This window comes from Capricornis sumatraensis, chromosome 6 (assembly GCF_032405125.1).
Source record: "Capricornis sumatraensis isolate serow.1 chromosome 6, serow.2, whole genome shotgun sequence".
Taxonomy (NCBI): domain Eukaryota; kingdom Metazoa; phylum Chordata; class Mammalia; order Artiodactyla; family Bovidae; genus Capricornis; species Capricornis sumatraensis.
In genome coordinates, this window is record NC_091074.1 from 90,749,900 (window position 1) to 90,763,893 (window position 13,994).

Sequence of the window (13,994 nt, forward strand, 5' to 3'; positions counted from 1 at the left end):
TCTCAGTGCATGCCATAGAGACTCTAGAACACCTTTCTCTGGCCTGGGAAAGGCAAAGTCCTACTCAACAAACAGTGCACAACACAGGGCCCAGAAAGTTCAGCCTCTGGGGTGGTACCTGATCATACGGTAGAGTTCTTTGCACAGCAATAGATAAATGCTGCTGGGTACCAGGACACGGGACAGATAGGAACCATCTTGATTTACTTTCAATTAGAATGATTTTCCCTGGAGGAGGAAATGGCAACCCACTCCAATATTCTTGCCTGGGAAATCCCATGGACACAGGAACATGGCGGGCTACAGCCCATGGGGTTCCAGAGAGTTGGACATGACTGAGTACACACATAAAATGATTTTGCCTTTGCTGGTGTATTTGTTTGGAAACTTTCTCCATGAACAAAACAGTCTATCAAAATCACTGAAAATAACGTGCTCTTTTCTGATGATTAATCAAATACTCTTAACAGCCTCTTTTTCCTTGGGGGAATGAATAATATCTGCACTATAACGAACCTGCTTGTTTTCTTTTTCCAGAGCTTCTACAAAGCATTGTGTAAACACCTGAATGCCGGCTAGCACTTCTGGGGATCCATCGGTTTCCAGGAGTGCAGACCTGAACAATACAAGGCCAGATCACAACACATTCAGTGATTAATCTGGAAAATATGTGAACCAAAATATGTAAAGGGAAACATGGAAACATTCTTTTCAGCAGCAATGTCAGCTCATCAGATTTCAGTTCTTGCGTGAAAGCAGGAGAAATCTGTCACTCCCTTTTCTAAAGACTTCCTTGAAAATTGCAATGTGCAGAGCTCCCTTTCTTGGTTTTTAAATTATTAAGCACTTCGTATCTCTTCCACATGGGCCTGGGATGCTCTTTACAAATATTTGCACACTGTATGCCCACAAATGGAACATCCACAGAACTTTTGCTTTTTGAAAGTGGAGAAAGGGGTGCCCCAGGGATAACCAGCAAAGGGGTGGAAGAATCTGCATGTTCCTGGTTTGGTTTCTATGCATTTTCATACAACTAACTTTTCTTTACATTTGTATAAACAACACCAAAAAAAAAAAAAAATCAACTGAAACTTTGCTAGCTTTAAACTAAAAACAGCATTCTGACTTATTTCTACACTCATTTAGCTTAAAGCTCATATGTTTCAAGACCAACTTAAGTGCTGGATTACTTGCTATTGTAAAAATTCCTTTTCCCAATGTGTGCTGTCTGCCGTGGGGCCTATATTCAGTGAGTTTGAGGGGGACTGGATAAAGAGTGTAGATACCCTGGCCCTGGCTGCACCAGCACCCAGGAAAGAGGCTGGCCACCCACTTGTCCACTGGGGGCAAGCTCCCCACGAGGGATCTGGCCCCTCACTAACTATCAGTCATAACCCAGCCTGGTGTCCAGTGGGCTCATCTTTCACCGTTGTAAATCCACTGCACTTACTAAGAAGGTCTCGTATTTGCAGAATAAAAATTAGTGTGCTATTAGATAACATGCATAGTTGATTCTGCCTTTCAGAAGTGCTCTGTTAAGAATGGCATTATTTATTTATTATTTTTGGTGTTCTTTAGCTTTAAAAAGATTGGTCAGCCCTCATGTGGTGAAGGGAGAACACTACCACCCTTTATTTTCAATTGAGAAAAATTCTACATGAATAATCCATGATGCAAAATCTAATTCAATTCTGATTTTCAACCATTATTATTAGATTTTTAAAAGGTTAAAAAAAAGATAGTTATCTTAGTTCTCAGGCATTGGCTTTTAAATACACATTAACATTTGCGTTTTACCAAAAAGCTCAGCAGGATGGGATGGAATTAGAATCTAATTTCCCCATGGTACAGCCAGAGACTACCACAGAATTTTTTTATTCATATTTGGAAGCTGAACATATTTAGACCAATTATGAGCAGAAACAGCACAATATTTACCTGAATATTTCATCAACAACTCTGAATATGGCGGGGTGGCAGGCAGCAGCTTCAGGCTGTAAAGGAAAAGACCACGAGAAAGTAAAATATCAGAAGCATTTCATCAATAACGACTCGCTCTTATCAGGGAAATGAGTTGTCCACAACTGCTGGTGTCTAGAAAATGGACATGTTCCTTTGAGTTAGAAAAAACAGAGCGACTAGTTCATGGCAAAAGCCCTCCATACAAATACAAACAGAAGTTCTCTTGGGGTAAGGAGATTATGGACAGCCTTTCTTCTTCTTCTTCTTTATTCAACTTATACTCTGTAAATTCCACACTTTCAACAATAAGCCCACATGATACACAAAAAAGAGTCAATAAGTATCATGGGAATTAGAAACTACCACCTACCAGCAGGCGAGCATGAAGACACACAGCCTACCTGTGCTGCTGTGCTCAGTCGCTCCGTCGTGTCTGACTCTTTGAGACCCCCTGGACTGTAGCCCACCAGGCTCCTCTGTCCATGGGGATTCTCCAGGCAAAAATACTGGAGTGGGTTGCCATGCCCTCCTCCAGGGGATCTTCCAAACCCAGGGCTTGAACCCAGGTCTCTTGAATTGCAGGTGGATTGCCACCTGAGTCGCCAGGGAAGCCTAGGTTTAAGTAATGTCTCCTATGTGTCTGATCTCCTCACATGACTTAAAAGTGCCTCAAAGTCAAAGCTAGACCTGTTATCTTTTCATTCCTGCTGATTAGGAAATGAGTACATAGTAATTTCAAATTATTATTAAGGAAACCAGTGACCACCACCACACCAGACTAAATAATACAGCTTTAATTATTTAGGATGAAGAAAAAAATAAAGATACTATCATCTTGAATAAGGAAAGCCATCTAATTTAATCCATGAATATCTTTATGACAGCTTTGATGATTTAAATCTGCAGAAGCTAACTTACTGTGGCCTGGGTGGGGCTTTAGAGGGCCTAACCCAGATTCCATATCTTTTTGTTTGCTTTTTTCTTTTTTTTTGGTCACATGGCTTGTTTACCACCTGGGGATCGAACCTGGGCCCTTGGTGGTGGAAGTGCAGAGTCCTAACCACTGGACCATGGGCAAATTTCCATGATCCCATATCATTCTGGCTGGAGCTCATACCATGAGATAAAGCCAGAGAAAGACGCTATATGTGTTCTAAAACAGATATAATACAGTAACATCCACAGGTTAGTAAATTAGGCCTTATATGGAATTTCTTTGAGTCACATTGAGCTTTGGGGAACAGTTTTTCATGCCCCCTCAACAAGAAAAATAGAAAAAAGGATATATATCTTCTCTTAACTTTTCTAGGCCAGGCTAAAGAATGGTACCTATCTCCAGTAGCTTCCACTCTCTTCTGTGCTAGCATTTCTAGATGTACAATAACATTGAACGTGTGCCATCTAGTGTTCACACATCACCATTACAGCTGTCACAGAAGGCTCCAGGAAAGAGCATTACCACTTGTTAAAATGATGGGATAACTCCTTTTATTTGAAGAGATTAATGATTTGTACGATGCAAATCTCTGCTTTCTAGGTAGAGGAGTCAATACTTCCTAATCTTTCATTGATGTCCATTTTTATATAAAGGAAACCAACTAAAATTTTTCATAGATTAAATTCATTACATACTCAAGAAAGTAATTTGGCTGATTGATGGTTCAACAGAAGAGAGGCAGAGTATTTTTTGACTTTGATCTCAGACAAGTCAGTTATCTCCCTGCTTCTCAGCCTCACTGTAAATACTAACAGTTATTAAAAGGTCACTGGATATATGCCCAGAAAATATCACGGAAGTTTCTACGTATTCATAATGGAAAATATCAAATAAGAAGAGAAAAGCGGTAAAAATAAAAAATTTTTTTAAAAAAAATAGAAGAGAAAAGCAAACTGCGTATCTTGAAGAAATGTGACTCATCAAATTTGCCAGAAGAGTTTTTCCAAGTTTTATATATAGACAATATGGCTCTTGAATAAGAGTGTTTAAGAACCAAACAACACCGTCATGTGACACATAGAGGCTAAAAACGCACTGGCAGAAAATAAGACTAAAATTGAAAATGGTAAAACAGAACCATTCCCTTTCTTCTAAATGGTCTAACTACTCCAGAACCAACAATTCCCTCTCTTTTAAATGGTCTAAGTACTCCAGAACCACTCTATAAATCTGATGCTAGTAGAAAATCAATCTATACTGATGACAGAGATATCTAAATGGCAGAGAAAAGGCCGATCCATTGTATAGAACAGGGCTACCTTGAAAAGCAAGCAGGAAAGCGAGAAAGTTCTGACTCTGTTGAAAAGAGGACCAGAGCTTGGACATGCTCTTCTTTCATGCAGTGTTTTCTAGTGAAACAGCTCAATCAACTGTTTTAAATATACAGACTGTGTGGAATCTGCCTGTTCTCTCCATGCCGATCAACTCTCCTCTTAGATTCCCTTCTGTCCAAACAGCTCAGGCTGTGGTTGCCCTTAACCTGCTTCTACAAGCTGTTTTAACTTTCAGAACAGATAAGATGCCAGGAGAGAGGGGAACCCTATAGGAACAGCAATGGCAGAGATTTTGATTTAAAAACCAGTCTCCCTTGCCACTCCAGAATTATGAACAGCTCCTTCTCATCTGCAGCCTTTACTGACGGTTTTAAAAATGAGACTCTTCACAGTTTCCGAGCACGTAATTTCAGGGTCAGTGAGTCCCCTCATGAAGCCCAGAGTGCTCACAGGCCAGGCATGTGTCCCACAGACACCAAATCACAAAAGCAAACTTAAGCCGCTTTTCTTATCAAGGGAATCCTCCAAATAGAATTAAAGTCTTAATTTATGCTTCTTTGGAAGCCATAAATTACCACTCCCCCAGCCCCCAAATCTTTACACATTCATGTGAGGGAAGAGGCAAACATTTAACCCCTCTGTTTCCTGTTTTATTTGTAAAATAGGTCCCCAAAGTAACACAACAGGTCACTCTGCAACTGAAACTTCTGGGGCCTAGCTCTGAAACCCCACAAACCAAGCAATTATCTTTCCTATTAGAATGAGGACAGAAAAGAAAACCTTTCTTGAGTTCCATCTGTTTGTCTGTTTTTCCCCATCCTACCAAAATCTGTTCCTTCTCAAGCTCTTCTCTTCTCCATCTGGTCTAACGATTTCCATGTACAGATTACTTCAAGTCTAGGGAAACTTCATTCCCAGGAGGCCCTCAGTAACAGCGGTTGTGTCCTTCTTCCCCTCTCTCACACTGCCCCCAGTCCTCTTGAGTGTCAGAGGATGAACAGAAGCGGGAAAGGTCTGGACTCTGGTTTCCTTTGCTTATGGGCCAGGTTGCTCTGGAGGGCACATTCCCTTCCCTCTTCTACAGCTACCCAGGACTGCACTGCTTGTTTCTTCTCTGCCCAGGTGGACAGCCCATTCTCACCGCTCAGAAGAAAAAAAAACAAACAAGGGAAGGCTAAGCCACACAGAGAAGTGTGCAACGCTGCATTTCCTAGGCTGCTTTGTGGGCAGAGGTGAGGAGGAGGCCGGCTTGCCACGCTGTACCATGAACTGCACAAATAACACCCATGCTCACTCTCCATCCTTGGTGTCTATGCATGCGTGCTAAGTCACTTCAGTTGTGACCCAACTCTTTGTGACCCTAGGGACTGCAGCCCCAGGCTCCTCTCTGTCCATGAGATTCTGCAGGCAAGAATACTGGAGTGAGTTGCCATGCCCTCCTCCATGGGATCTTCCTGACGCAGGGACTGAACCCACGTCACCCGCGGCTCCTGCACTGCAGGTGAATTCTTTACTGCTGAGCTACCAGAGAAGCCCTCCCTGGTGCCTAACCTGTTATTTTCATCCCAGTTCATCAACGATTATTACTAGCCGCCTGAGAATTCTCAGGAGGAAATCTTTCCTTTTTTTCCTATCATTTTATGAATCTGTGTGAGACGGAAAGAGTATGGGGAGAGGGGAGAGAGAGAATACAAGCCAGAAAGGGAAATTAAACTATGATTTGAGGTAATTCACTGAGAAAAGTGAATTCCTCTTGTAAAAAACAAAAAGGCAGTGAAGACATGGAAACAAAATTCTCAAGCCTTCTTCATTTATCACCTTTTACACATATTTTTCCTAAAAAATAGAGAAGTTTCAGGTGAGAGATAAACTGAAGTTCGGTAAGCCTGAGATAGATTCTCTTTCATGGTCTATTTTTATGGCCAGCAACATATCCCACTGTGTATCTGACTCATCCAAACCCTTGACAGGCAGGAGTCCTTGTGTTAATCTATGTATGTAAATTAAGAGGTGACTATTCATCAAAAAATAACACTCCTCTTAAAAAAAAATTCTTTGTAAGTTTCATTTCAATAGACTCTTTTGAGTTCAAAAACAATTTGGTCTAAAAAAAAACTACCTATATAAAAATTTTTCATATCTGTCATATAAAATAAGGCACCTTTATAAACACGTATTTTTTATTATGCCATTTTCTTCTTTTCTACTTTCAAAATACCAAACTTAAGACTGTAAATATCCCTTTTGCACTTTAAGATCTATTTTGTTTCAAAACATTTGTGTTACTTTCATCAAATTTGAGCTTGGAAAAATTATTCTTTCTTTTTAATCTTTACCAGATGTTGTTTATACTACCAGGATTTTTTTCAGTACTCTATAATGAAATTATTGTTTAATTAGTGATAAATCTGTCATTTCTGGGCTTAAAGAAAAAAAAAAGAAAAAATCTTAACAAGTACCAAATGTACTTTTGTGTTTTAAATTTACCCGCGCTGTCTGAGAACGTTAAGACACAGGGATGCCAGCTCTGGAAGCCGAGCAAAGTCCCCCAAACCTCAAATTCCTCCTCTCGCCTGGCCCAGCGGCCTCTCTCCCCTTGGCTTGTGTAGCCTGGGTGGGAAGACGGCTCCTCAGCTCCCTGCTGCTTCCTGGCTCAGTCTCTGAGTGGCAGTGACCTTCTGGGTCAACTACTGCCCTGTTTTGTTTTGTTTTTTGTTTCTCTCTTCATTTCTGACTGGCTGCCAAGGCCTGCCTCCCAACAGTGAAAACAGAACTTGCCATCTAGGTCTCTTTTCTTTACGGTGCTGGGTGATCTGGTGCCCCCCTGAGGTCGATGCAGGAAAGTGCAGTTATTGTCTGAGATGTTTCTTTTTACCTTTTAGCCACAAGCATAAACCACCTCCACACTTCTCTATTCGATCACTGCTAAATTGTCTACTTTAGCTTTTGTTAAATTACATGCATCACATTAAAGAGCTCAAAGAAAAAAAGAAATGTTTAAAAGACTGCTAATGAGAAAGCAGGAAAAGAAAAAACCCTAGAACATTAGTAAGAAGTTATTCAAGCAGAGAAAAATGACATCACCCAGGATGTAGAGTTAATTCTTCGGTATAATCTTTTATTAAAGGGGAACTGTGTTTGGAGTTCAGCGTAAAATAAGTCTCTTTTTCTTTTTGAAGTGGCTATGATTACTATCTGGAGAATGGAAAGAAGAATGCATCTTATCTCATATGAGGGAGGTCAAGGAGGACACTGAGTTACCTGCAGGTTTGTTATTCTTAAGCTCTTATTAGATTAAGAACTACTTTTTAACCCTATCTTTATTGAGGTACACTTGACAAGATAAAGAACTAATTTTGGTGGAGCTATGAAGAGAAACACCAGGAGTGTTTCCTGATTTAAAATCTTAATAAACAAAACCAATCCCCCTTTCTTTCCCTCCCGCTGCGCTCTTTCGTGAGCAAATCTCTGGACCCAGCTAGAGGGGCAGGCAGCATGTGAGGCCAGCCAACGAAGGATCGAATGGGAGGGCATGGGAACCAGGGTATATCCCAGCCCGGGCATGCAGCAGGGCAGCCAAACACAGTGCCACCCAGCCAGCACTTTTCATTCAAATGTAGAATATAAACAATAGCTTTCTGGGCTCCGCAAACAGAATTGTAACTGGAAAATATAACATCCTTCTGATTTGGGGCCAGCCTTGGGAAACCAAACAGTGCCAAGAAAGCTGCATAATTAGCAAGTGGCTTTCACTATTGTTGGTGACATGAGTTTTTAAGGTCAGGTCTGAAGCTATGGATTATGGTCTTCCATTGCCTGTTCTGTCAAGGGAAACACAAGACCATCTGCTTTTGCAAAGTGTCAGTCTGCTCAGTAGATGACAAACTGAGGCTAAGACCTCGATTTATTTAGGAGCATCAAATGTGGCAGGTGGCCATAGACTTGGGGGAGGTCCAGCCTAAGAGAGTCAAACAGGAGCCCCCAAAAGAAACAGGTTTTGAAATTTTCCTTTTATTTTAGAAGTCAAAAAACATACACATGCACTTAGAATTCAGGTGACTATTAGGTCAGCACCTCATTCATAGTCTTAATGGAAAATACCCAGCCTGGAGGCCCGGAGACACCACAGAACATTTGGAGAGATCATTTCACTTTGTACAACCTGTACAACACATTTATCTTTTGTTTTTGCAACATCTTGGTAACTATAGAACTTCTAGGGCTAATTCTGGATAGTCCCAAGAGATGGAAACATAATTAACAGTGCTCCATATAAAATACAAGTTACCAGACCATCACACTTTAATTACTCTCAGGATCCAACTCTAATGTAATAGGCATCAAGTTACTACTAGAGGAAAGCACAGCAGTCCTGTCCTATCCGAGTCTTCCAGATCTTTCTGATACTTCCGCAGGGTCCCGTCAGGGCCGCGAGATACCGTGCTCTGATAAGTGAAGCAGATGATGCAATCAGGAAGCACGTTCTTCAGGTTACCCTTCCAATCACTCGGTCACGTCACAGGCTTATTCCAGCCTGCTTGGTTGTGTGGCACTGCGGGCCCAGGATCCTGAGGAGAGCAGCCCACGCCAATCAAGGACTTGCAGCTCTGTATTGTAATTACCTCCTTGAACCATAAGGCAACAGAGGGGTTACATCCTGCCAATGCCACAATAAATTAAACACAATAGCACCCTCTGAAATCCCCCTTTAACCATAATGGAAGCTCTGAATCTCTACACACATGATCCTGATAAATGCTTTTGTAAATCAACTGACTTCAAAACTGTTTGGGGGGAAATGATTTTAAACCGTAAACTGGAGACTGAAGGTTATACAATGCAGTGTTTAACAGGAATGCCTGCTTTCTCTCTCTCTCTGTCATCCTGGGTTTAATGACAGGCTCAGGCCTGAGGACCACAGGTAAAAAGGGCACAAAGAAGATTTAGAGAAGAATCATAAGGTTGCAGAATCAAATCAACTTAGGGTGATGAAACTGGAATTTTTCCATAGAGAGAAGACTTAAAGAAAATTTAATAAGGACCTTGAAAGCAAGGAAATAGCTCAGTTACTATATTTTACCACTGAAAAAGGACCAGAGAAAACGAAACTATAACATGTATCTTTCAGTTAGAAATAGATTTATCTGACAATAAAGGTAATGTTTGGAATGGGCTGCCAGGACTTCTAAAAGCCTTTGTTTATTTTGAATATTATAGTTATTTTTATATACAGTACATTCTTATTTCTCACCTTAATATGCAACTTTTTTTTTTTTAATGCAACTGTTTTGAAAGATGAGTTCAAGCAGAATTTCCCTAAAAGTATCTCTCTTTCTCTTTGGACTCTTTCAATCGTTATATCTATTTTCTTTTCTTTTTTTTCTATCAGATATTGTAAATGTCTAAATCAGTAGGGTTTGATTTGGGCCAGCTAACTTACAGATGAACGCAGCATGGCTGCTGGTCACTGTGACCCTATCCATGGTCCCCTTGGAGGCCCCAAGATGCGAAGGCAAAGAGGAGCCTGGGAGACAGGGAGAAGGTAAGCAGAGCCATGGTCACACCCTTGACCTGGCAGGGACTGATCAGGACCCAAAGAGAGAGCTGGGATATAGGAAGAAGGCAGCAGATTCAATTATGATTCTCTCATACAGCCTCCAATTTGAAAGAGAGAGAAAACCTAAATTCTAACTGGATTAACCAAACAGAAGTTATCTAGGTGGAGGTTGTGTAAACTCAGCCAACCTCAGTGCGGCTGTATGCAGAGACAGACACACCCTGCCCCCAACACAAGCCTCAGCTCGGCGGGCAGGGGAACACTCTCCAGTCCAGTTTCCTGGCCACCAACTTAAGATCTGACTGTTCACCATCTCTCCTGAACTAACTTTCTCCATCTGTACAAGAGGAAACAAATCTCTGCACCATATCTCTGCTCAGTGACAAAAGCGAGTAAGAAAGCCTGCTGGAGCCCACGAGGTTCCCGTAAGATGGAGGCCCGGAAGCATGAAACCTCCCGGAGAGCTTTAATTGTTTATTCAGAGTGCTTTGGTCTTTACTCCGACTCTTACAAAAATGCACATAAATTCCAGAGATGCCTCCCACAGAGGGAAAACACCAGATCGGTCAGGTTCTGAGGACACCCTGCTAGCCTGGGCCCCTGACACTGGATTAGGCAATGGGGCCCATTTGGCCCACTGAGCACCGCACTGCCCAGGCCTGAGAAGTTCTGAGTAGGGGGGAGACTGGGCAGCCCCTGCATAGAGGTGGGGGTTCGAGGATGGCAGCCTGACACCAAAATAACTGACAGAATTCTTTGTAGTTACTTTGTTGTTTTACCCATTTTTCTGGGGGTGTCATTTTGTATCTTTTAAGTATTTGGTTTTTCCTCCAGTGAAGGATTAGAAGTTTATTTTTTTGAATGATTTTCTTTGTTAATTGATTTCTCCTGTTGTTGATAGGGGCTTCCATGGTGGCTCAGCTGGTAAAGGATGCAATGCGAGAGATCTGGGTTCAATCCCTGGGTTGGGAAAATCCCCTGGATGGGGGCGCTGCAACCCACTCCAGCACTCCTGCTTGGAGAATGCACAGCACATTGTTCACAAGGTGTGTGCTGTGTGTGCTCAGTGCTGTCAGAGGCTTCTGCGACCCCATGGACTGTAGCCTGCCAGTCTCCTCTGTCCATGGAATTCTCCAGGGTGGACTACTAGAGTGGGTTCCCATTCCCTTCTCCAGGGGATCTTTCCAACCCAGGGACTGAACCCAGGTCTCCTGCATTGCAGGCAGATGCTTCACCATCTGAGTCACCAAGGAAGCCGGAAATGAGAAATTTGTTGGCCAAATGTCAATTCTTGTGAATGTGCAATATAAGGCATGAAGTGAAGTGAAGTCCCTCAATCATGTCCAACTCTTTGCGACCCCATGGACTGTAGCCTACCAGGCTCCTCTGTCCATGGGATTTTCCAGGCAAGAGTACTGGAGTGGGTTGTTATTTCCTTCTCCAGGGGAATCTTCGTGACCCAGGGATCAAACCCAGGTCTCCCACAATGTAGGCAGATGCTTTACCGTCTGAGCCACCGGGGAAGTCATAGGGATAAACTTTTTTTTCCCTGGCTGTGCCACTCAGCTTACATTACCTTAGTTCCTTATCCAGGGGCCGAATCCAGGCCTGAGGCAGTGAAAGCACCGAGTCCTAACCACTGCACTGCTAGGGAATTCCCTTGCCCTATTTTTAACACAAGGAGAAAAGCCTCAGACATTAGGTATTTCAAAAATAAAATGTAGACAGATGATGATTTTAAAAGGTGCCAACTGCTCATTTGTTTACATTTTCTCCTTTTGCTGATTAAAAGAAAGAAGATGCAGCATCTTCCTTAAGGATTTTTCTCATCATCAAAACCCAGCACATACCAGCAATGACTCTTTCATAAAGCATTCGATCCTTCTCAGAGAATTTCTCTCACTGGAGATGAGCTTTTCAAAAAGATGAAGCATTGTATTTTCAAGGCTGGGAAGGTGCCGAAGCCAGAGGCAGAGTATAGCTGACTTGGGGAGAGAAATCTTCTTCCTTTCAGAAAGAAATAAACAAAACTTTAAATATAAATGAGTCTCTGAAAAAAAGATTAAGATATCAAAATGCAATAACAAATACAAATCTTTTTTTTCTTCATCATGGCCACAATAGCAGTTAATATTTATAATATCAAATGAATATTTACCAAGTAACTTATTTTGACCAAAGGAAAAAAAAGTGTTTTCAAAAAGGACAAACAAATATATAGTGATGATATAAAGAGAACGATAAAAAAATATGTTGATGGAAAAGGGCTTTGAGATATTCAGGCAAACATAGTTCCTAATTTAAGAAATAGCTATGTTTGACATTTCACAGTGGTTTAACATGTGAAATCAAACTTGGGTTTGAGTCCTAGAGCCACCACCTACTCACTGTATGACCTTAGAAAAGTTACTTAACCTCTAAACCTCAGTTTACTCACCTGTAAAATGGGCCTACCTCCCTCCTAGTGTTGTAAGAAGGATCAAATGCAATAATAACAATGTACAATGATAAGCACAGTTCTTTGCACATAGTAAATATTTCACTACTGTATAAATCTCTTGAAATCTTTCTTTAGTAATAATATCATAAAAGGTGATTATGGCCTGGCTGATCCATAGTTGATCCCCAACATGATACTCTACAGACTTACCACTAAGTGTAGTTACATTTCTATAGGAAAATATATTTGGAGCTTCCTCCTATGTCAGGTCAGTGAATCAGGGGCTCTGCTTTTCCTGGGAGGGAACACGAGGGGGCATCCGTCAACTCTGAGCCACAGTCGGGGGTGGGGAGGGCGCTCTTCCCTGTTAACACTGGGCCTACTTGGGCCTGGTGAGACTTGTTCTTCTTCTCTTGGCCCTGCTTTTCCAAGGCCTCCTGCCCTTTCACCTGCAGCACCTTCCAGGTTCTGCTAAAGATGTTTACTGCTTTTAATAAGACAAACAAAAGTGGGGGCACAAATGTTTCCCATTACCCAACAACCCCTCCAGTGTCTTTCCCTTCACCATCACTTCTGGGCCATTTCTCTGCAGGGCTGGCATGAAGCCCAGGAATTAGGGATAGGGGCAAGAAGTGAATAGGCAAAGACACAGGGTAGGAATTGCTAGTAGTTTCTTTTTCTCTTCTCCCTTGGCATAACTCTTGTAGACCTTGTCCAAGATCAACACTGAGGCAAGACTAGAAGAAGCTGAGGAGTTTCAGGGTCTGTCCACCAGAGCAGGCAGTAGGGCAGGAGAAAGGGAGGGAGGCTCGGCCCTCATCTGACCTTCTTTCGGACTCCCCCTCACTCTGACCCATACACATATATCAGACAGTGAAGGAAAAGGACAGGCCAAGGAAGGACAGAGTATCAGGAGGGGCCCAGGTGAGACCAGGTGGTCACAGACAACCTCTCCAGTTGAGTTTAGCTGGAGATCAGCCTGGTGGGAGGGATTCCGTGGTGGCTTAGCGATAAAGAATCCACCTGCATTGCAGGAGCTGTGGGAGACATGGGTTCGATCCCTGGGTTGGGAAGATCCCCTGGGGGAGGGCATGACAACCCACTCCAGTATTCTTGCCTGGAGAATCCCAGGGACAGAGGAGCCTGGTGGGCTACCATCCATTGGCTCTCACAGAGCTGGACACAAGTGAAGAGACAGCGTGCAGCACGCACAGCGTGGTGGGGCAGGCAACATGGAGGGCGGTGGGAGGAGGCCTCCGAAGGGGGCGCTGCAGCCGTGTCAGATGAAGACAGCAAAGGTGAGGCGGCTGGTGATGAGGCTGTGCAGGACCAAGGGCAAGGCCAGCGTCTGGTATTTTATTCTGGCCCAGAAGGTTTTAAACAGAGGAGTGCCAGGAGCCGATTTACATTTCAAAGATCACTCTGACCACTGCATGGAGACCTGAGTGCTGAGTGGGTACAAAATTCAAGAGGGAGCTTGACCTGGGTGGCACCGGGGAAGGAGTGAAATGCATTTTAGCAGTAATATCAAGAGACATTGGTGATGAATTTGATGAGGGGGTGAACATGAGGTGGGAATCAAAACTGTCCCAAGTTTCTTGAGCTACAAGATGGACAGACATACCATTTACTCAATGGAAAGAATGGAAGAAAAAATTGGTGAAGGGTTTACTAAGAGCTCAGTTTGGGGTATGTGAGTTTAAAATGTCTGAGGCACAGTCCAACAGAGATATGAAACAGGCCCTTGAATATCCAAGTTGGAAG

At 42.6% G+C, this 13,994-nt stretch overlaps 1 protein-coding gene across 1 annotated transcript in view; it reads right to left on the reverse strand.

Moving 5' to 3' along the window:
• FANCC (FA complementation group C) overlaps window positions 1-13,994 on the reverse strand; it is a 319,894-nt gene that overhangs the window by 28,661 nt on the left and 277,239 nt on the right. Inside the window, exons 8-10 of the mRNA XM_068974480.1 lie at window positions 11,641-11,797; window positions 1,939-1,994; window positions 517-616 (exon numbers count right to left, since the gene is read on the reverse strand). Of these exons, the coding sequence (XP_068830581.1) occupies window positions 517-616; window positions 1,939-1,994; window positions 11,641-11,797 (313 nt within the window). The remainder of the gene's footprint in view (window positions 1-516; window positions 617-1,938; window positions 1,995-11,640; window positions 11,798-13,994) is intronic.